We start from the raw sequence: 21,069 nt of genomic DNA, 5'->3' as shown, positions 1-21,069 counted from the left end.
TACAAAAATAAACAGAAAAATGATGCCAAATAGAAAATACCAGATGTTTTACCATGTTAATAACCAATATTATTAACTCACCCAAGTACAACAGAGCTACACCTGTTAGTTTTTCATGATGGCATTCCATTAGGATAGTCTCAGTAAGCTGACTCAGGGACTTCTGAAAACCAGACACAGATGAGAGAAATGAGCCCCAGGCCAAGCCACTACATAGGCCTTCGATTGAAACATTTTTCTGTCACTACATACCTATAAGCACTTTACAGAGGCCTCTGAATCCTAAAAGTTTCTAAGAGTCAAAAAGGATGGGAGCTGGGACAATCCTAATTCACAATTCTAAGTCTATTCCCAGGAGGTATGAAAGTCTTAATCAGAAAGAAGTTACCAAACAAGTAGCTACCAAACCACTCTGAGAACAGTAGGGAAGGTTAATTTTTCTTATAGCTCATATTCTAGCCCTTTTACTATCTTCTTCAGAAGTGCATGCTCAAAAGAAAAAAATTTTAAATTTTTTTTTAAAAAAGTGCACTGTATGCTCACCCTAAATATCAATCTTTCCTTAGTAAAATGGTTAGTCTGAATTTATTTATTTAGACTAAAAAAACCCTGATTCTTTTTATCTATAAGTCCTATTTTTTGTGTCTCAAAAAGTTTTTGTTGCTCCTACTCTAAACCTTTATAAATCATTCCTTTTTTCTTTTTTCCCTCTTGACTAAGAGACCTAAACAAACACAGAAGCTCTAATGAGGATTTGACCTGAGATGGCCTCAGTGGAAAGACTGTTCTGTCTTCAACTGTTGACTTCTCTAATGCATCTTTCAAGTTTTCTCTGAATTTTACCAGAGTCCAGCTCTCTATAAACTTTAAAGCAAGAAGGGGGCTGGGAACAAGGCGGGGGGAGAAGGAAGCTTTAAATTATCACTCACAAGTCTCAAGTTACTCCTGATCTGCCAATCCCCTTCCTGAGGGTAGTTCAATGAGAGGTCCAACATTGATGTCTAGCCCCAAACTCACCTTCCTACCTGTTGATCACAGCATTATGGAGGCTTAATTAAGTCAAGATGCATTACATTTATCATTCAGCCTACATCCATTCAAATCCATCACTATGTCACAATAAGAAGTTAGATTGATCTGACAGGATTTGCTCTTCTTCACAAACCCATGTAAGTTACTACTCAGTACCCTATGCTCTTCCAGCTGTTTGTTGATTGATTATCTGACGATCAGGTCAAGTATCTTCCCCGGAATCACAGTAAACTAAAGGGTCTATAATTTCCAAGATCATTCGTATTCCTCTTTTAAAGATAAGCAAGACAGCAAATGCTTCTTTCCTCTAAAGCAACAGCTAATGCTTTACTAATAATGAACCAGGGCAGCCAATTCCTTAAGTGCCCTTGGAATCACATCATCAGGGTTCATTGATTGTGGAGATAATCTTTAATCAGGCCCAGATCCTGGTAGACAGCATGAAGCCCGACTGCAGCCTGGGTCTAGGGGGCTATGCTACCTAAATCTGGGAAGGAAGTTGATGATGCAAGTGATTTAAATCTATATTGCATTATGTCTTAAGCACTGCAAAACAAACAAAAACATAGATGTCCTTGAAGGAGAGATGCAAGGTGACATTAACAGACAGATCAAACTGAGACATGAATCAAGATGAAGCCTCAGGAACAACAGCAAAACCTTCTTCAGGACAGGAGAACAGATTTACAGAATTATCTGAGCTTATAATCTAGCAGGAAAAGGTAAGAAAATAAACATAAGCATGTGGCATGAGCCTGGAAGTAGTAAATGACATAAGAGAGGTGCTAAGCAATCATGAGTGTTCAAAAGAGCAATCAATCACACACAACAGGGATGTGTTGGGTTTAGATTCAGGTCCCACTAGGCTTACTCAGTGACTGAAATCTATCAGTAGGCAAATAATAACACTCTGATTCCCATTCTGAAGAATCTAAATAACCAAAGTTCCCAAGCCACCACTGCGGTATACTCCCCATGCCAGGGAAAATTCCAGTAGTTTAGGAATACAAGGAGAACTGCAGGAAAGGAAAGATTAAGAGGTAGAGAAAGTAAGTATGTCTATGGTAGCTCACAAGCAGTATTCCTCTTTATCTAAAAGTTCTTTCCTTAGAACTTTCTTCTATCTGGCTCCTATCTTCCTGAGCCTTGGTAGGCCTTATTCCAATGCCTAATAGCAGATCACTGCTTCTTAGTCTGAAGGAGGGTAGAAGGGGTAAGGTTAAGAGGGTTGTGGTATCTACTTTGTATAAAATAAACTATCGCTCTAAAGAAAGGCTCTTCCTAGAAAAACAACCCAACCATTAGAAATAAGTCCAGTTTACCTCTGAATGTACTAGACCCCTTCTTGCCTTTCAGTACTTAATGCAGATGCCCTGTTCATCTCTTTCTGCTTACCGTCAACTGAAAGCCACTTCCAGAGTCACAAATCTATGCATCCCAAACCCTGTTAACTTGGGCCCACATAGAAGTTACAGACCTAGAGTTGGGCATTAGGACCGTACTACAATGAGCTATCAGCTCCCAAACATTCCCCTAAAGCAAACTCCAAGTACTCTCAAATCATCTAGCACAGTGGCCTATGTGTCTCACTGTTGCGAGTCCAGGCTTCCCAGGGGCACTACCTTAAAAGGTAAAAGGTTTCTGAACAGTTGGTGACTAAGGGAATAAAAAGGGGTGGGCAAGCAAAGAAATGTCCCTTTCCAATGGACAAAAAATGGTGCTTGTTCAGGTTATCTAATGCTGTATAATAAATTATCCTAAAACAGAGTGGCTTAAAGTATAATTCATTATCACTGGTCCTGTGACCAGGAGTAGCTGGACTAGCTAATTCTGGCTCAAGGTCTTATCTAAGATTGAAATCAGATGTCCACTGATTATCTCAAGGCTTGACTTGGGCTGGAGGACTTACTTCTAAATAGCTCATTCTCATAGCTGGAAGATGGTACTGACTTTGAGTCAGAAGGCACAGATCCTATATACGTATGTCTCTCCATCAGCTGCTTAAGTGTCCTCAGAGCATGACAGGTGACTTCCCCAGAGCAATTAATCCATAAGAGCAAGGTGGACTGTAATGCCTTTTATGACTTAGCCTCACATCACACACACTATCTCTTCCACTATATTCTACTGGTTATACCAAGTAAGAGGGGACCAAATGGGCATACATATCAGGAGGCCGAGATCACTGAGCATCATCTCGGAGCTTCAGAGTGTGAACTCAGTTTTTAAAAGCCGCAGCAGAACCAAAGAAAGGAGGAAGGTGGGGGGAAGGTAGAAAGGACTGGAGAGGAAAAAAAGTGACAGCAAAAGTGAGACCAGAGATAAAAGCATGACAAATTCACCCAAGAGACCACTTTTCAGGTCTACTATATCCTAGAATGCCTGAATCAAGTCCTGCTTCCTAGGCAGGACCTCCAGATGAGTAAGTAGTCAGAATGACATAGGAAAGCTCCTCTGGATTCCAGAAAGCAAGATTATCATCCCTCCCTCCTTGCCCACCCCACCTTTTCTCAATCAGTGATGTAGCAGTTACCTGAGGATGGATCTGTGGCTTGTCGCACGTGGCCTCAAAGTCCAGCACTAAAAAGTAGTGATACCTCTGGGGAGGGAAGGACACCATTGCCGCCATGGATGCGCCAAAGCCGTGGGCCGCCAGCTTTCTGGTGGATATGGAGCAGAACTCCGGAACACCACAGGGAGAAAATAAGTGGGAGCCCAGCACTTTTCTTGCTCTTGAAAGTAAATATGAAGAAAATCGAGCTGCTCCAGTCTGTAAAGGTGCTAGCATTGAACATCCAGAAGCATCTAAAACTTAGGGGAGGAAAGTTAAAAAAGAAACAAAAACAAAAACAGAGAGCCTGGGTTACTCCCCTCCCACTGTGGCCCTGTTCCACCCAGTCTTCAGGAATAATCATGAAACATGAACCACTGCCCAATTTCTGGACCATTTTTCTAAATCACAGTATTCATTACTTAAGTTCAAGACCCTAATACTGGCACCTGCAGTATTATTGCAGCTCTGAGTCTCCCCAGATCATTCTCAAAACAACATGCAACTGGCCTTCATCTTTAAGTAGAGCTTTAAAGTTCAAAGGAGAGAAGAGAAATTCTGTGGTCACTTCTCAGGTGGTAACAGTTAAGGTTTCTAAAGTCACATGAGGTGACCCAGTCAGACAATCAACCTAAGGGGATGACTCAGTTTAACAGTAGAAAATGCTCCTGGCTCCATTACGAGCCATTTGTCTCATGCTTTCCTGTGTTCCCCTTGTGGCCTTAGTCCAGAGGGACTTCCACTGCTAACCCAAAGGCCAAACCACTCAGGTAGTACAAGTCCACCAACGGCATCACAGAAGATAGCTAGACAATTTCTGCCCTTGAGATTTACAGCCTCCAAAACCCAGTGGAGGTCAGCTATGAATCACTTTTTACTTGATGGCAATGAGCTTGTATCTTCCTAACTGTACTTTAATATGGCCACACACCCACCTCGCGCAGCATGGAACCGAACAAAGCCCACCACAGAGGAGTTGGTTCATGAGATCCTGGTGATTCCCTAATCCCATGCTAGCGAGTAGCAGCCAGAGGGAACGAACAATGCCTGAGAGTACAGCTGGCAACAGCCTTAGGCCTTCTCATTTGCTGCCTGTACACTCACTCTCTACTAGGAACCCTGGATGATTGCAGTGCTTTTTTAAATAGGGACAAAAAGAGAAAACCCAGATGTTCCAGTAATGGGAGCATTGCTAACAGTCTAGTAAAGTGTTCTGAGTGAACATGTGCAAAAAAAAAATCACTTTTCCTTTAAGAGTTTTCCCTTTAAATGTGTATAATGTCTGTTTCTCAGAGGGCTAACGAAATAATAAAATCAAAGTCTAAAGTTTTACTCACAAATAACTCAAGCTTCCTAAAAAAATATACAGGAACAAAGCAGAAACTTTGTATTTCTCCTTTTTTATAATAATGCTCAAATTTCCCTAGGCTTTAATCCTCAAAGGCAAACAAGAAATCTCAGTGCTCAAAACAGAAATCACCATCACTGATGCCTTCCAAAGCCCCATTATAATACAGCCCAAAGCTTGCCTCTGAATGTCTGGTATGGACATCCAGCTCCTTCCCTGTGAGGGCCACAGCAGACTCCAAGGCCATGAGGACACTACTGTCTGAGCAAGACCAAATAATGTTTTTCTTCCAGTTTTTTCTGGATTTACTGAATAAACAGTAATAACTGAGGAGATATGCTAGTGTGGGGGCCTCAATTTCCCTATTCCTAATAGGGCAAGTTAATGGTGATTCAGTGATATTTTTTCATGGGTCCTACATAGTATAACAACTGTTTTCAACACTGCCTCTGTTACCCTCCAAATATGCATCTAAAATTCTTCAATCAGGGTAGGCAAAAGGCTGCACTGAGTTTCACAATTTCCTATGGAATTCTTTGGAAAGATAAAGTGCCAATACCATTCCGAAACCCTAAATCCAAAATAACTCTCCTATCAACCTCTTCTGAACAGTACTGGAAGCCTTGCTAAGAAGGAGATAATGGTTCATGTGGATTTTCCATTCTAGTAAAGTCTTTGTTGTTGTGTACTGTAAAGTTGGAAGCAACCCAAAGCCTGAACCTTCAGCAAGTTTTCAGAGGCACTTAATCACATGGGAGGAGACTGCCCATCCTCTCATGGAACAGCTAGTAGATTTGAACTGCACACCTTCAGGATTAAAGGACAGCTTCTTGCCACTAGGCCATATTAGTAAACAGAGCTCTTATTAGTAACATCCTTCAGAGGCTTAAAATTCTTCTTTAACTTCTTGCAGTCAGGCCACACATAAAAGTTTTCAAAGGTTTCAATATGTTCTCCTATGTATGTATATAATATAATCAATCCAAGGCAATTAAGCATTATCAATAAGGAGGGCTTCCAGGTTTGAATCTTGGCTTTGCCAATTTTTAGCCATCGCACTTGGTGCAAGTTCTGTTCCTTAGTTCTTCATCTGTAAAATGATAATGATAGTACTCACTCCCTAAGAATAAAATGAGATGACACCTGTACAATTTGACAGCGGGGTATGGCACTGTTCACAAAGTACTAGGTTACTATCAGAGGCTAAGCCCAATTAGTCAAGCCTGGATCCCCATACGCCAGGCCTACAAATCCAATTAATTCATAAGGCAGCCTCAGAGACCACTCTGGATCTGGATCTCCTACTCTGTATACTATTTATATCCTATCCTCTCCCATGGACACCATCTTCATGACTAGAGGTCCTCTTGCTTGCAGATCAGTTTTTTTAACTGATTTCACATGCATCAAAAAGTCTCTCCTGTAGAAAATCTTGAGAGTAGACATTAAGAGGCAAGGCCTTCACTTGTCAGTAACTGGGTCCTGCACTTATCTTACATGGGCTCCTTTTACTCTCTTCATGGATAATATTCTTGCTGTCATTCCACAACTCATCAGGTCTTCAATCACTGGTGTTCAATGTTTTAATTTATTCTTAAAATGATTTTGAAATCCAGGTGGGAAAGATTAAGGATACTTTGGTTCTCGTGCACTTATTTTCATTTTCTTTGGCCTCAATTTGAACTTGCATATGTGTAATGGCTGATCTGAACCACAGTCTGCCCCTGGCCTAGTTTTGGCTGCTGATACTGAGCTTTTCCAACGAGTCCTTCCACAGATTTAGTCAATCTGATTCCTATGCATATTTGTTCTCATTTCCAAGAAAGATATTCCAACTGAATGTAGAAACTATAAATTAATATCACATGCAAGCAAAATACTGAAGAGGATCATTCAAAAACAGCCAGAACAGTACATAAATAGGGAACTTCCAGAAGTTCAAGCAGGATTTAGAAGAGACCATGCCATCAGGGATATCCTGGTTGATGTCAGATGGATCCTAGCTAAAAGTCAAAATACCAGAAGAATGCCTATTTATGCTTTATTGACTATGCAATAACATCTGACTGTGTGGATCATAACAAGTGATGGTTAACACTGAGAAGAATGGGAATCTCAGAACTTTTAACTGTGTTAATGTGAAAACTATACCCAGACCAAGAGGTTACTGTGTAAATAAAGCAAGAGAACACTACATGGTTTAAAACTAAGAAAGGAATATGTAAAGGTTATATTCTCTCTCTCTCCATACCTATTCAATCTTTATTCTAAGCAAATTACTCAAGAAGCTGAACTTTCTGAAGAAAAATGTGGCATCAAGATCAAAGGAAGACTCAACAATAACCTGCATTATGCAAATTACACAACTTTGCTTGCTGAAGAGTAAGAAAGACTTGAATCAACTGTTACAGAAGATCAAAGAAAACAGCTTTCACTATGGATTGCATTTCCATGTCAAGAAAAATAAAATTCTTACCACTGGATCGACAGGCACTATCATGATAGATGGAGAACAGATTGAAACTGTCAACAACTTCATCTTACTTGGATTCACAATCAATACCCTTTGAACCAGCAGTAAGGAAACCAGGAGACATTGCACTGGGAAAATCTGCAGTCAAAGGACCTCTCCACATTATTGAGGAACAATGGTGTCAGTCTGAGGATTAAGGTGCACCTGATTCAGGCTATGGTTTTTCCAGTCACTTGCTACACATCTGGAAGCTGGACAATTAATAAGGATGACAGAACTATTTACGCCTTTGAGCTGTGAAAAACGTACTGAACATACCACGGACTGTCAAACAACAAACAAATATATCTTATAAAAAGTGCAGCTAGAGTGCACCTTGAAGGCAAAGATGATAAAGCTTTGTTTCATATACTTCGGGCATGTTGCTGGGAGAGGCTATTCCTCGGAGAGGAACATGATGCTCAGAAAGGCAGAGGGTTCGTGAAGAAGAGGAAGACCCTCAACCCAGTGGACTAACCCAGTGGCTGCTGCAATGGACTATAGTGTGTTAGGAAGCATGAGGATGGCACAGGATAGGACAGTGTTCAGATCTGTTGTTCACAGAGTTGCTGTGGGTCATACTCTACAGCACCTAACAAGCTAAGCTCAAGAAACAAAGGTCAGCTTTTTCCTTCATAAACAATTCACACCTAAAGCCAGAAGAACAATATAGGTATCTACATTGGTTGGATTAGGGGAAACTAGAATCCAAGCAGGGAAAGGAAAGTATCAATGCACAAGTGGGAAGGGATGTCAGAACCTAAGTAGAAGTGAAAAGGGCATCCACATAGCAGTAGTCTAATATGAAGGGGCCATGAGCCAGATAATAAGGCACTCATGTGAGAAAGCAGCAATGGCAGCACTGGGAGATGAGTTTACACGCAGGAGGATTAATCAAAGAAGCAGATATTTTAACAATAATAGGAACCAGGCTTCTAACTGCCAGAGAGAAGAGTTAATATTTGAAAAGAGAAAAATTAGAATGAACTCTATAATACTTGATTGTAACTAGAGGTAGCAGTGGGAACTCATTGCTTCCAGTATAGATAACTCACGACACCACTCATAGCAAACATTCCATTGGGCTTCCAATGCTTTAAATCTTAACAGGAGACTCTTGATATAGATGTGAATGTGAATCTAGGTCTCAGGTATATCCGTTGTTATGTGTAGACAAGTCAGAACAAACTCATAGCTGAGCCTCCAGCAGGTTTTCAGAAGCTGTAAATCACACAGGAATGGGCTCATCTTCCTCCCATGGAGCAGCTGATGGATTTTAATTGCCTGCCACTGGACTGGTTGCACTGGTATGTGTCTATGTAGTATGTTTGTGTGTGTTAGGGAGCTCTGGTGGCCTAGTGGTAAGAATTTGCACCAAAATTCCAAAGGCACACATGGTTAGAATCCGCCAGCTGCTCTGTGGGAGAAGGATGGGCAATCTCTTCCTGTGCGGTACACAACAAAAACATATTATTATTGTTATTGTTGTTGTGTAACATAGAGTTGGAAGAAACCCACAGCTGACCCTCTGGCAGGTTTTCAGAGTCAGTAATCACACAAGCTACCTAACAGGAAGCAATGAGAAAAATATCACTTTTGTGATATTCCTATGTTGTTGTCAGGTGCCGTCAAGTACAATTCATAGAGACCCCATGAAGCCTGGTCTTTACTGTGCTATGGAAGAGACATAATCTAATCAGAGAAGATTTACGCTCATGCTCACTGAGTCAAAACAAGCTCGTAGTTGACACCACAGCAGGTTTTGAGGGCTGTAAACTGAACGGGAGACAGGCCATTCCATCCTTCTGAGTAAGTTTAAAGATTAGACTGAGATACTATATCACTTAATTTTTTTTATTTTCATGGTTATATGGTGATTAAGAGAGAAAGTAATCTTGTAGGAAATACAAAGTATTCAGGGGTGGTATTGCATTAGGTTGCCAACTTAACTCTCAAACAGTTTGGGGGTGGAAGGAAATTCTTTGTACTGCATGCACTAGCTGGGGAGTTCTGGCAGCCTAGTAGCAGGAAACTGCACTGCAAACCTGAAAGGTGTCTGGTTCGAGGCCACCAGCTGTTCTGTGGGAGAAGGCAATCTCCTCTGATGAGATTAACCACCTCTGAAAACCTGCTGGAGGGCCAGCTATGGGTTGGTTCCAACTCCACAGTATACAACAACAACAACTAGCTGTTTTGAACTAAAAGAATTATTTTTTAACAAGTCATGTATGATGCCGCTGGGGGGAGGGGAGGAACACCCAGAACAGTATGTGAGGGAATGATGTCCCTGTTCTTCTCAAGGAAGGCTGGCTGGCTACACATTCTCTTCTGGCAGGGAGGCTGACAAAAGCCAGCACTCAGTATCTCTCAGTCCATAAAGTCTTATCTATCCAGCTAAATCCTCTCTCTATCCAATAAAACAACTCCCATGCAATACTCCTCTGAATAGGCACTCCTACCACCTTTAGAGTCTTTTTAGGAATCCCTCCTGTACTCACTAGAAGATCCCCATCTACCTTGTTATCCTAAGATTTCCTTTTCCTGCTAATGTCTTTCTACAGTAGTCACAAGCTTAAAAAAAAAATCCAAAAGGAACAGTTCATGAGTCTACATATTCCTGCAGTGGTGTTTAAGTGATAGAATTCTCACCTTGCACATTAAAGAATCAAGCTCAATTTCCAGCAAGCATCTCCATGCAACTAACACCCATGGTCAGAGGAGGCTTCCTTGCTGTTATGATGTTAAACAGGTTTGAAGGCACTTCCAGACTAAGACAGACTAGGAAGGTCTAGTGACCTATTTCTGAAAAATCATCTACTGCAAAGTGTGTGGATCAAAAGTCCAATCCTGTTTGCACAGGGAAGACACAAGCCTGGGGCCAACTCTATGTTAGCTAACACCTTTCATCAAAAACTAAGATTTCTAACACATTCTTCTCAGACATCCTTCCTCTTATCACAGCAAAAGAGACTAGTATAAGTAGCCTAGCAAGAAAGAAAGTGGAGGATTTCATCCTTAAAATGAAGTGTCCAGTCCCCTAACAGGGACAGGGGAAGAATAAAGAGAGACTGCCACAGTGCCAGCCCAATTTAGAGAAGCAGGTCTGAGCCACAGCCCCTGGAGGATGGTCTCTGTGCAGAGTATTTACACAACAGACAGCAATGGCTCCTCTGCAGCCATTACTGTCTATCAGGTAAATAACGCATGTGCCAAAACACACATTTAATGAGAGAAATAATATGCCTTTATAAAAAGACTCAATCTGTATTTACCTGAGAGACCAAAGAAGCACCAAATCACCAGATTAGTGGAACCACAGAGGAGTCATTCTGGTGTCTTGGGTAAATAGACATTTTATAGCCTTCCATTACTAGAGCAGCGAAGGGAGGGTGAAGGGAGGAGACCATCCTTTAACAGCCACATACAAAAGGCCAAGGGAGCAGGGGAGATGGGAAAATAAAAGAAACACATCGTGAAATATGTGGTCTACTCTCACCCACCTCCTCAAACACATGTGCTTGGCATCTCTGAGTGAGGGTGCCAGTTTGTATCATCCCTGGGTTCAATCTATTCCATTAAAAGGCAACCTAGACAGGGAAAGGTTCCAGAAAAACTCCAGAGTACCACAAGCAGTGTCTGAGTCTAGCTGGCTGGAGCACCTGGGACCACTATAGCTCTATCTATCTCAGCTACCTGTCCAAGGGCAAGTATTCTAATTTGACCTTCACAACTCCAAGTCCTCAGCCACCTGAGCCACAGATAATAATAAAGAACACACTAACACCTATCTGAAACTTACTCAGTCACAGGCTTTATCTTGGGCAGTTAAAAATACCCTGGGGAAAAATATTAATAACCTTCAAATAACAAATGCATTCTTACTGCCAGAGCACTTTCTGTGAAAATCACAAACTGTCAAAGGTGAAAACTCAGAAGTCACAACGTCTAGCCAGCCAGGGGAAAGGAGATCTAGAAAGACAAAAGGGCCTGTCCAAGGTTCACATACTTTGTCAGAGTCAAACTAGAATGCAAGGCTCCCAACTCTCAGGCAAGGCCTCTGCCACTGCTACTGCACAAGAAACAACATCATTCACCCCTTAAACTTTCTGCAGTCTCTTTTAAAAGAGGCCAGGACTTAGGCTTTTGCTGAAGGCAAGAGTCTTCTGCTGAAGTCGAAACTAAGCATGACCTCCTGATGGTCCAAAAGTAGCAAAGTAACAGTAATTCTAAAGCTGAATCCTCATCCCCAACAAAGTACTCCCTCATTTCTAAATGTTACTACTTTGGCCTATGGCTATACGGGCAAAGGAGAGCTGTCATACTGCTTCCAGGCCAGGGCTAAAGAGAGCACTCAAAAGCAGAAGCTGCTGCTAATCCCAAACTAACGGCAGAATTAAAGTCACTAAAGACCTTAAGAATACCAAGTTCTAAACCAAACATCACAGGCCAGAGCAGACTTGTTCTCAGAAGTGCAAGAAGACACATACAAAGTGATCATTATTTGCTTGCTATTTGTGAACCTATTAGCCACCCTGAATAGCTTGAGCAAACTACTTCTCAGGTTATAGCTAGAAAACCTCTCTTTGCAAAGCTCTACAAGTAAGCTGCAACTCCATCACATACTGTTGCTGTTATGTGCCATGAAGTCCGAAAAGACTCAAAGCTGAACCTCTAGTGTGTTTTCAGAGCCAGTAAACCACCTGGGAGAGACTTCCCATCCTTCTCCCACAGAGAAGCTGGTGGATTCAAACTGCATTCTTTTGAGCTGGCATCGCAAATTCGTACTATTAAGCCATCAGAGCTCCCTCCCATCACACACTAGAGTGGACAAATGCTTGTATTCTAACACACCATAATGGCAGGGTATATTATAGTACCTTCGTCTCTGTAAGCATTTCCTCCCACACTTTTGGACAGCACCTGGGCCTCGAAGAGAGGTACTGGGAACTATCTGAGGACCTCCACTACACCTCCTTCCAAGATGGAGAAGGGGTACAGAAACAATGTCACATGTTTAGTTGTTAAAACATTGGTTTTCTCTAACTCACTCATTGCCACTGAGTCAGAAGCAGCTCATAGCTGACCCTCCAGCAAGTTTTGAGAGGCTGCCAACTGCATGTGAGATTACCCATCCTTCTCCAAAGGAGCTCCTGGTGAATTCAGACCCCCAGAGGGGCACCACCTTTGAGTTAGAAGTCAACTCCCTACGGACTACAAAACCAAAATTCATGGCTCCACCATGTATTCTTTGTAATAATGCCCATCCACAAAAACTCTTTCTGTTGCTGTGGAATGGAACCCGACTCACAGCACCCCTCCATCTGGTTTCCAAGGATGTGAATCATGATGGGATGAGACTGTCTACCTTTCTCCCAAAGTGGGGTTGGCGGATTCCAAGCACCAACCGCTCGGTTAACAGCCCAATACAATGCCACCGGGCCCCTTTTGTAAGAAAAGCTATAAAAATAATATACATATCTTTTGAGAGTTATACAATTAAATCACAGAAAGTATATAAAGCTCTTTGTATAATACCTGGCACATACTACTCAATAAAGTAAAAAGGAAAATGAAACTCATTTTCTGAAAATCTACTACAAGCCAGGCACTATATTGATGATGTCATATTTTATCTTAATTAATCCTACCAACTATCAAACAAAATGAGTAATATTCCCATTTGGCAAAGGAAGAAACTAAAGCTCAGGGTCACTCAGCTTCAAGACTATGTGCTCCTCTTCCTAACCAGATGGGTCTACTTTTCCCCACTTACCTGATGTCCTGTCAGCCACAGGGCTAACAACACATACCAACTTTCAGGGTGTTTTTTGGAAATAAAGTGTGACTTCAACTAACAATAACTCAAACATATAATAATAGGCTTTTCCAAGTCATTCAAATATGTTTCATAATTATCTTTTTGTATTTTAAAAGAAAAACACATCACACCTGAGCATCGCAGCATATGGAAACTCAAAGCATCTTGTCAAATACAATTCTGGGGAAACAAGTTTTCCCATTTTACTGAGTAGAGAAATCGGAACAAGACAATAAATGCAGCTCTTGCTCAGGTTTCCAAATATGGCATTTTCCTCTATAAATCTGAGCCTTGGCAAATGCTACTCCCTCTATTTTGGAATCTATTTCCTCTATTTTTTTTTAAACCAGGCAAATTATTGCTGCTGCTTCAAAATCCTGCTCCAATCTCCTCCTTTTAGTAGGTTTCCCTGGCACCCCCATATAAAGATAATTGTTAAGTATGCTAGAATAGCATAATTTATTTCTATTTCATAACTTTCATTTCACTACACTCTACAATGTTAGGTATCTGCTTTTCCTACTATAAGCAATTTTCAGAGAGCAAGTGCAGGATGGGAGGTAGCAGATATACATGGTATGTATAAAAAAAGCACTTTTGGCTGTTTTGTAGATTTTAGTCAGACCTTTTAATGTTACTTGAAATTTCAAGTAACATTAAAGAAGAGCCTGAAATCTGTCTGTCTAAATTATGCATGAGTTTTAAAAGTCTGAGGAAACATACATCCTTAAGAGCAAGGGCCATGTTCATTTCTACATCCCCAGCACCCAGCACAGGGCCAGGCATAAAGTAAATGTGACTAAATGTTCAGCAAATGAATCAGTATGACCAAAATCATGATGCCAGGTATTCTGCAATCAGAACATTCCAGAACAGAGGGTCCTAAGCACCAAGCAAAACTGCTTTCCTTTCCCCTTTCTCTTTCTAACCTTCTTCGTAGCCCACCCCATCCTGTCCTCCTCAGTTTAGAGACAGAGAATTACTTTGGTGCCGGAATACTATTAAAAGGATTAATTTAGGGATCGGTGTTTGGACTGTCACATCCAATCACTACCCACAGATCTACAGCTTCCCAAATCAGGCTCATGCAAAAAGGAATCAATTGCAAGGACACAGAGGGTCTGAACAGGCATACTAATGGCCTCCTGAGGTGCCAGCGGCCAACTCTGACACTCCCATAAATTATCTGCCTTTTGATTTTACCTGTAGCTGTGGGGCACAAGGCACAATTTTGAACATATCAAAGCAATCCCTTGTAACCCAAGGCTCCCCCAGGAATGTCACCAAAAGAGGACAGGCTAAAAACAATGACCTAAAGGGAATCTGCTTCCCAAACAGGCCTGGTCTCAGCAGTCATCAATTAAAACCCAACAGGAACAAGTAGATAAAGTGGGACCCAAATTAAGCATAGCACATCTGGGCAAAGTATGCATCAGACACTAATTTTTCAGTAACTATTCATCTCTCACTGAAGGAAAGAGAAATCACAGCAATAAACCAGCACAATTTCATCTGGAAGCAAATCTGCTCTAGCTGTGACAGCACCTCACAGCAAGACTCTGGGCAACTCAGACTTTCTGAGCCTCAGTTTCCTTAGATGAATTGTTGTTGTTGTTGTTGTTGTTGTTGTTGTTGTTGTTGTTGTTGTTAGGTGCCACCGAGTCAACTAAAACTCACAGCAACCCCATGAACAATGAATCTAAACCCTGCCACATCATCTCTGATATACTTGCAGGGGCAATAATGCGGACTAACCTACTTCTCAAAGTGATGGTCACAAGCAACACAAACATTTGAGAGGTATTTAAAAAAGATGTAGGACCAGGATGGTAGCAACACTGGAAAATCATCCCAAAGAGACAGGGAGAAATGGATTATCTACTCTGGTGAATCTCTACTAGGAAGCTGCTCATTCAATTAACTTCATGGATGTTCTTGGGGCTAAGGTCCACACTGCAGAAAGTTTTCGGATTCTGGATGGAATTCCCATTAGAAATTTACTATTATGAAGAACAGCATCTTACTTTCATTATCATTTCTTCTTGTCTGCTGGATTCAAGCAAAGGCTACACTTCAAAGAGTGAAAACTCCATACAAACTGAGCCAAAGTTCAAGTCTCCCAATTCCTGGCCACTTTTGTTAAATACCATCAATAATAAAAGTTATCAAGATGTTTTTTCCTAAGAGTTTGAAATGAATAATCTCCTTAAAACCTTAAACCAATTCTAATAAGTTCCATTCAGTGTTTTGCTACATTGCACACACAGTTGTTTTGAATCAGTACTAATTCAATGGCACATAACAAGAAGTTCCATTATTGCCATTTTACTGATGATGAAAGAAAAACTTTGAAAGACAAGTCACTTGACCAAAGTCATACAGTGTTACTAAAATCCTACAAGACACAATGATGCAAGTTCACTAGGGTTTAAAGGAAGAGAAGGATAAAGGAAAAGAGTAGGCAAAGGACTTTGAGCTCCAAACTATTCACTGGACACTCCACACATAATTTATTTGGTCCCTGTGCCTGACCTGTAGCAACATACCAGTACTTGAGAGCCAGTTTCAAAACCAAGAAAAGAAGAGCAGTTTGCCATGAGCCAGGAGAGAGAAACTGAGGACAACAGGATAAGGACAGTTCAGTGGGAAACTTAGAAATGGGAGAAATGGGGCATCCTCTATGTTATGTTCTAGAAATTCAAAATAAGTGACTTTACACTTTGAGCTCTAAAACCAAGATCCTTTCCAGAGCTCCACTGAGCCCGTAATTTTTTCGTTCGAAAATAGTTTCCAAATCTCTTTGCTTCCAAACCAACATTCCTCTTCCTACACGTTTATAAGTCTATGAAACAAGAGCTACTATCACCAATAAATTTACTGATGGCCAGGAAATTAGTAACAAGAATCAACATGCACATTTACACAAAACACTGTCACAACAGGGGAAATATAAGATGCAGTCCATGTAAATGTCATAGGTCCCTCACTCTGGTCTCTTGGCTTCCACTGTCATTCCCTCCAGTCCATTCTTCACACAAATCAGAGCAAACTTTATAAATTACAAATCTCACAGTAACCCACTTAAAACTTTTTAATAGCTCCTTATTGTTGTCATGATTATCTCATACAAGGGTCATAAAACCACTGCCTATGGGTCAATCCAGCCTACCACCTGTTTTATAAATACAATTTTATCAAAATACAGCCATGATCACTTGTTCATGTACTATGGCTACTTTCATAGAAGACGAGTTGAGCAGGGTAGTTTTAGCAATAACCCATAAAGTCTAAATATGTACTATTTAGCCCTTTCCAGGGGCAAGGGGGTAACAACCAAACAGCTTGCAGGCTCTTGGTATAATCCACCATCCCAATCCTACCCTTTTTTAGGGCTGAAAGACTAATTTTAAAACTTCATAAAGACCTTGGCCTCTGCTTACTTTTCCAGCTTGTTGCACATTATTCTGTCCCCTGCCCCATTTCATCTACTCTGAATAGTAGTTTCTGTAACTTAAGAAGGGTTTGATCATCCTCCACCCTTCACTCTGACTTAATTCAAAGGAGGTAACTTCCTCTAAAAAGACACCTATGAGACCACAAGTCTAGGCAGTGTCCCTTCTCTTAAAGCACCTATATTTTCATTGTCATGGTAATGAGTATGCTGTAACTGCCTCTTTACTCTGTATCTCCTGACCAATCTACATGTTTATTTAGGTTTAGGTTGTTTCATAAAGGATCTCTCTGGTCCACAACCTCAGCATCTTACTAAGTGCTGGCCCTTAGTGGTGGTGGTGGTCCGTGCCAAGTCGAGTATGACTCCTAACAATCCTATGAACAACAGACCTGAACCTTATCCTGTGTTGGCCTCAACATCTCTGACATAGTAGGCCCTTGCAATATATTCATCATTAAAGTCCATCATTTTAAAGTCTGATTCTTGCAAAATGGAAAGAATCTGATAGTAACCATCTACCCAAAGGTGATCCATAGATCAAAATAAACTAAGATTCCAAAGGCCTTGATCAAATACATTATCAAAAGCCAAATGAGTGCATTTCTTCCTACCATCTTAACATGGGTATTTTTGAGGAGAAAAGGCTGTACTGGACCTACTCAACCAACCTAAACCTAAAATACGTACTCATGAGATGGCCATAAAGATATCATGACAGAACTTAAAGGACTGTATCCCTCACCTACAACCCACATCATTCTACAGGTATTCCTCAGAGATGGTGCAGGATTGGGTGCAGACCATTACAATAAAATGATTATCACAATAAAGCAAGTCACAAGAAATGTTTGGTTTCAAAGGGCAAATAAATTGTGATTACATTATATTCTAATCTATTAAGTATGAAACAATATTAGGAAAGTCTTGAAATATTTTGAGAATTACCAAAATGTGACACAGAGACACAAAGTGAGCACATGCTGTTGGATAAATGACCCCCACAGGCTTGTTCAGCTCACAATTGCCAAAACTTTCAATGTGTAAAAAAGCCCCACAAGTATTGGCAAAGTACAATAAAACAAAGAACACTTGCCTAAGCTTTAGATGAGTTGCAATAGGCTTTGAGCATATGCTGTTTTATCAGAAGCTGAAGCAGAAAAGTACAATCTGTGTCTGCTCCCTAACCCCCACCCACAAAATAAAAAACTTAGGAGAAAGAAGCCAAGCCAAACTTGACCATGCAGCAGGATTCTCACCTCTTCGGACTTCAAAGATGCCAAGACTGGCAGCAGGGGATGCTGAATGGTCTGTGAGAGCTGGAAAGCCCCAATGCTGTGGATAAATACAGATTTCTGCAACAAGTCTATTTCAACATAAAGGATCATATCCTCACACTATTTTTAACAATTTAAGGACTACACTATGTTTCAAACTCCTAAACTCAAACTATCCTAGGAGTACAACTATATAGGACAGTATCTGTACAGAGCTTTCAACAGTTACTAGTGCTGTAATTGTTTTTGGAATGAACTTTGTGTAATACTTTCCTTCCTACAGGGGTCTATTTCCTAGAAACACTAAACATTTACAATGTATGAGCTAGGATTGAGAAACATGGTCCTGAAGGCATTTAAGACTGTATTCAGAAATCAGGGTAGTGACTTAAGGTTATGGGAGTGGTTCATTCACAAACTCACAGGTCACACTGCAAATTGGCAATACAGACCAGGGAACATTTCCAAGGTACTTCCAGATCTGCATCAAGTCCTAAGACAGTCAAGATAACTCAACACCCAGTCAACTCATCACCAGGCATCTATCCTCTTTATCACTTGGAAGTTACAGATACATGACCTTGTAAGTCTGGCAATGCCCTCTGCATGAACACCAAGGGCTAGAACAAATTTCTATCTACCACTTTACCCACTTAAGACTTCACTACTAAGATCATGTAGGAAAACACAACTCATACACAATCACACACACACACAAACAACACTTTTCAAAATGAGAAGGAATAAAAGCACTTTTATTTGGAGATTTCAAGATGGAAGACCTCTCACTCAAGCTCTATGACCAAGCGAGCAGATAGATTCTTTACAGGATCTTTGGGCAAGAACTGTTAATGAGCTTTTAATTTGGAGTGCTTCAGTTGCCAAAGTGCTCTGAGCTCCAGTGAAGCACCACAGAATCCATAAAGGAAACCTTATCAATCACTTCCCGGCAGCTCCCTTCCCCCAACCCTCACCTCTCTGAGGAAAGGCAGCCAAGTGGGTTTCTAACCCAAGATCACAGACACACACACATTACCGGAGTCACACTCCAAGGCCTTGTTTATAAATTGGTTTTTAAATGGTAGGAGACTCAGGTATAATATACTTAAGCTCAAATCACAAACCCACTAAAACAAGGAATGCTGTGTATGATCAAGTCAGAATAAAGCAGAATTTGATGAAGTCAATTTCTGGCAGAAACTACAATCAAAAATCCTTCAGCCAATCACAACCTACTATACAGCGCAAACAGCATATAGTCTTTGGACAAGAGGATTCACATTTAGCTGTCTGTAACAGGGAGTCTGATGAAATGTCTAACAACAGTAAACGCCAAAGAACTGGCCTCTAGCAGGGGTAATGAGGGACACTACTGGTTTGTAAAATCCACCTCTATGGACAGAATTCAAACTCCAAATGAATGGGCCTTCATCCATTATCTTCCGAATCAACACGCAGTTATATAGAAAACTCAGTCAAGCCCCAAACCAAGTTCATGCTTTTGCAAGAAGACACCTGTTGCTGGACTTCTGCAGGAAAGACAAAAAGAAAGCTAGCCACTTTAGGCCTCTAATCACTCAGATCACTACCACCTCTATCACCACCACGCGTTTACAAAAAGGGAGCCTGGTAACCTTATGTGTATTGGAGGGGCATTCAGGGGATGCACTATCTACTATCTATTAATCTCTGATCAAATCTCTTCCCCAAGTAATCTCAATTAAGAAGTCAACCTCCTTAATCAGCTCGCCCAGAATGTCTTTAAAAGCCCCGCCTGTTCCCTCTCCATTAAAATGTTACACAGATCATGCATTCAGGGTGAGGACATGAGCCAGCACCCGTGGCTACACAAATTGTGCGCGCCGCGACCCTCACCCCGCATGCATCAACCAAGGCCCAATTTGGGGGCCTCTCTGCATCACCCACCCCAGGGTATTGCCCCCAACTTGGGCCCATCCAAGTCCAGGGGAGCGTAAGGGGAGGGGCAGGGGGCCAGGAGACCAGCCCTCCTTCCCAGGGCCGCCCCCGCCCCCCGTCCGCTGCAGGAGAGGCTGTCGCCATGGCAACGCCCCCTCCTCGGGGCCAGCGCCGCAGGCTCCCTTCAGGTGCAGGCCCCGATGTCTCCCCCAGCCTCAGCAGGCGCTCAGGAGAGTTTATGGCGACGGGCGCGGCCCGCGCCGACTGCGGCGCTGGCCAGGCCGACGAAAGACCAGCTCCGCCCGCTCCCCACCGCCCGTTCTGGGCCGCCTCAACAGCGGCAGCCAGCACCACGAGTCCACAACACACCGACTCACCTCCGCGCACTCTGACCCCGACCGACGCAGCAGACGGGCGGGCGCGGTGGCCAACCGCGGAGCCCGTTGCCGGATGCTTCCACCAATGGGTTGTGAAGGGGCGGGGCTTCTTCTCTCCAAATGCTCGCTCTCCCGCCGACATGCGCACTAAGATGGATCAGTATGATGGCTCCCAGCGGCTGGCCTTATGGGACTTGTAGTTTTGAGGTTGCATAGGAGCCTTATTTAGACTAGGGCGTCGATGGGTTTCACTTCTGACCTAGGAAAGGAGTTCTTAAAAAGAACGAAAACTTTCTAAGACCTAGAGTGACCCACTTTCCTTTTGTCTGCCTTCCAATATGCTCATTAAGTGACATGTAATATTCAGATAACTATCTTTTCATGGTTTATTCACTCAACAAGTAATTATTATCCTTTGTGATTTACTGTCTTGGAAAACCGATGAAGAGTCGCTATAAATTGGAACCGACTCAACCAACAGTGAGTTTGAGTTTTGAGTGTGTTGTGAAAAACGCGGGTAGCCTAATGTCGGACTGCTAACCAAAAGTTCAGCGTTTGGAATCCACCACTCCGGGGGAGAAAAAGGTGGGCAGTGTCCTCCCTAAAGAAATTCTATGAAGGAAACCGCTATTGAGTCGGACCCACTTGATCAAAGTGGCTTTTTGTTGTTGTGGCTTTCTTATTTTAAAATATCCTATAAAAGAATCCGGTTGACATAATGCATAAAGTGTTCAGCTGTTAACCCACATGTTGAAGGTTCGCATCCATGACCTGCTCTAGATTGCA

General features: G+C 41.8%; 1 protein-coding gene across 1 annotated transcript in view; it reads right to left on the bottom strand.

Moving 5' to 3' along the window:
- ERI3 (ERI1 exoribonuclease family member 3) overlaps window positions 1-20,285 on the bottom strand; it is a 176,826-nt gene extending 156,541 nt beyond the window's left edge. The window contains exons 1-3 of the mRNA XM_006899009.1: window positions 19,916-20,285; window positions 17,972-18,047; window positions 3,566-3,843 (exon numbers count right to left, since the gene is read on the bottom strand). Coding sequence (XP_006899071.1) covers window positions 3,566-3,843; window positions 17,972-18,047; window positions 19,916-20,050 — 489 coding nt within the window. The 5' untranslated portion in view covers window positions 20,051-20,285. The remainder of the gene's footprint in view (window positions 1-3,565; window positions 3,844-17,971; window positions 18,048-19,915) is intronic.
- Window positions 20,286-21,069: the final 784 nt, after the last annotated feature.

Source organism: Elephantulus edwardii, unplaced genomic scaffold (genome assembly GCF_000299155.1).
Source record: "Elephantulus edwardii isolate Elephantulus edwardi_28Jun2011 unplaced genomic scaffold, EleEdw1.0 scaffold00243, whole genome shotgun sequence".
NCBI lineage: Eukaryota > Metazoa > Chordata > Mammalia > Macroscelidea > Macroscelididae > Elephantulus > Elephantulus edwardii.
The sequence above is the reverse complement of the archived record's forward strand: the minus strand, read 5'-3'. Positions and strand labels throughout refer to the sequence as shown.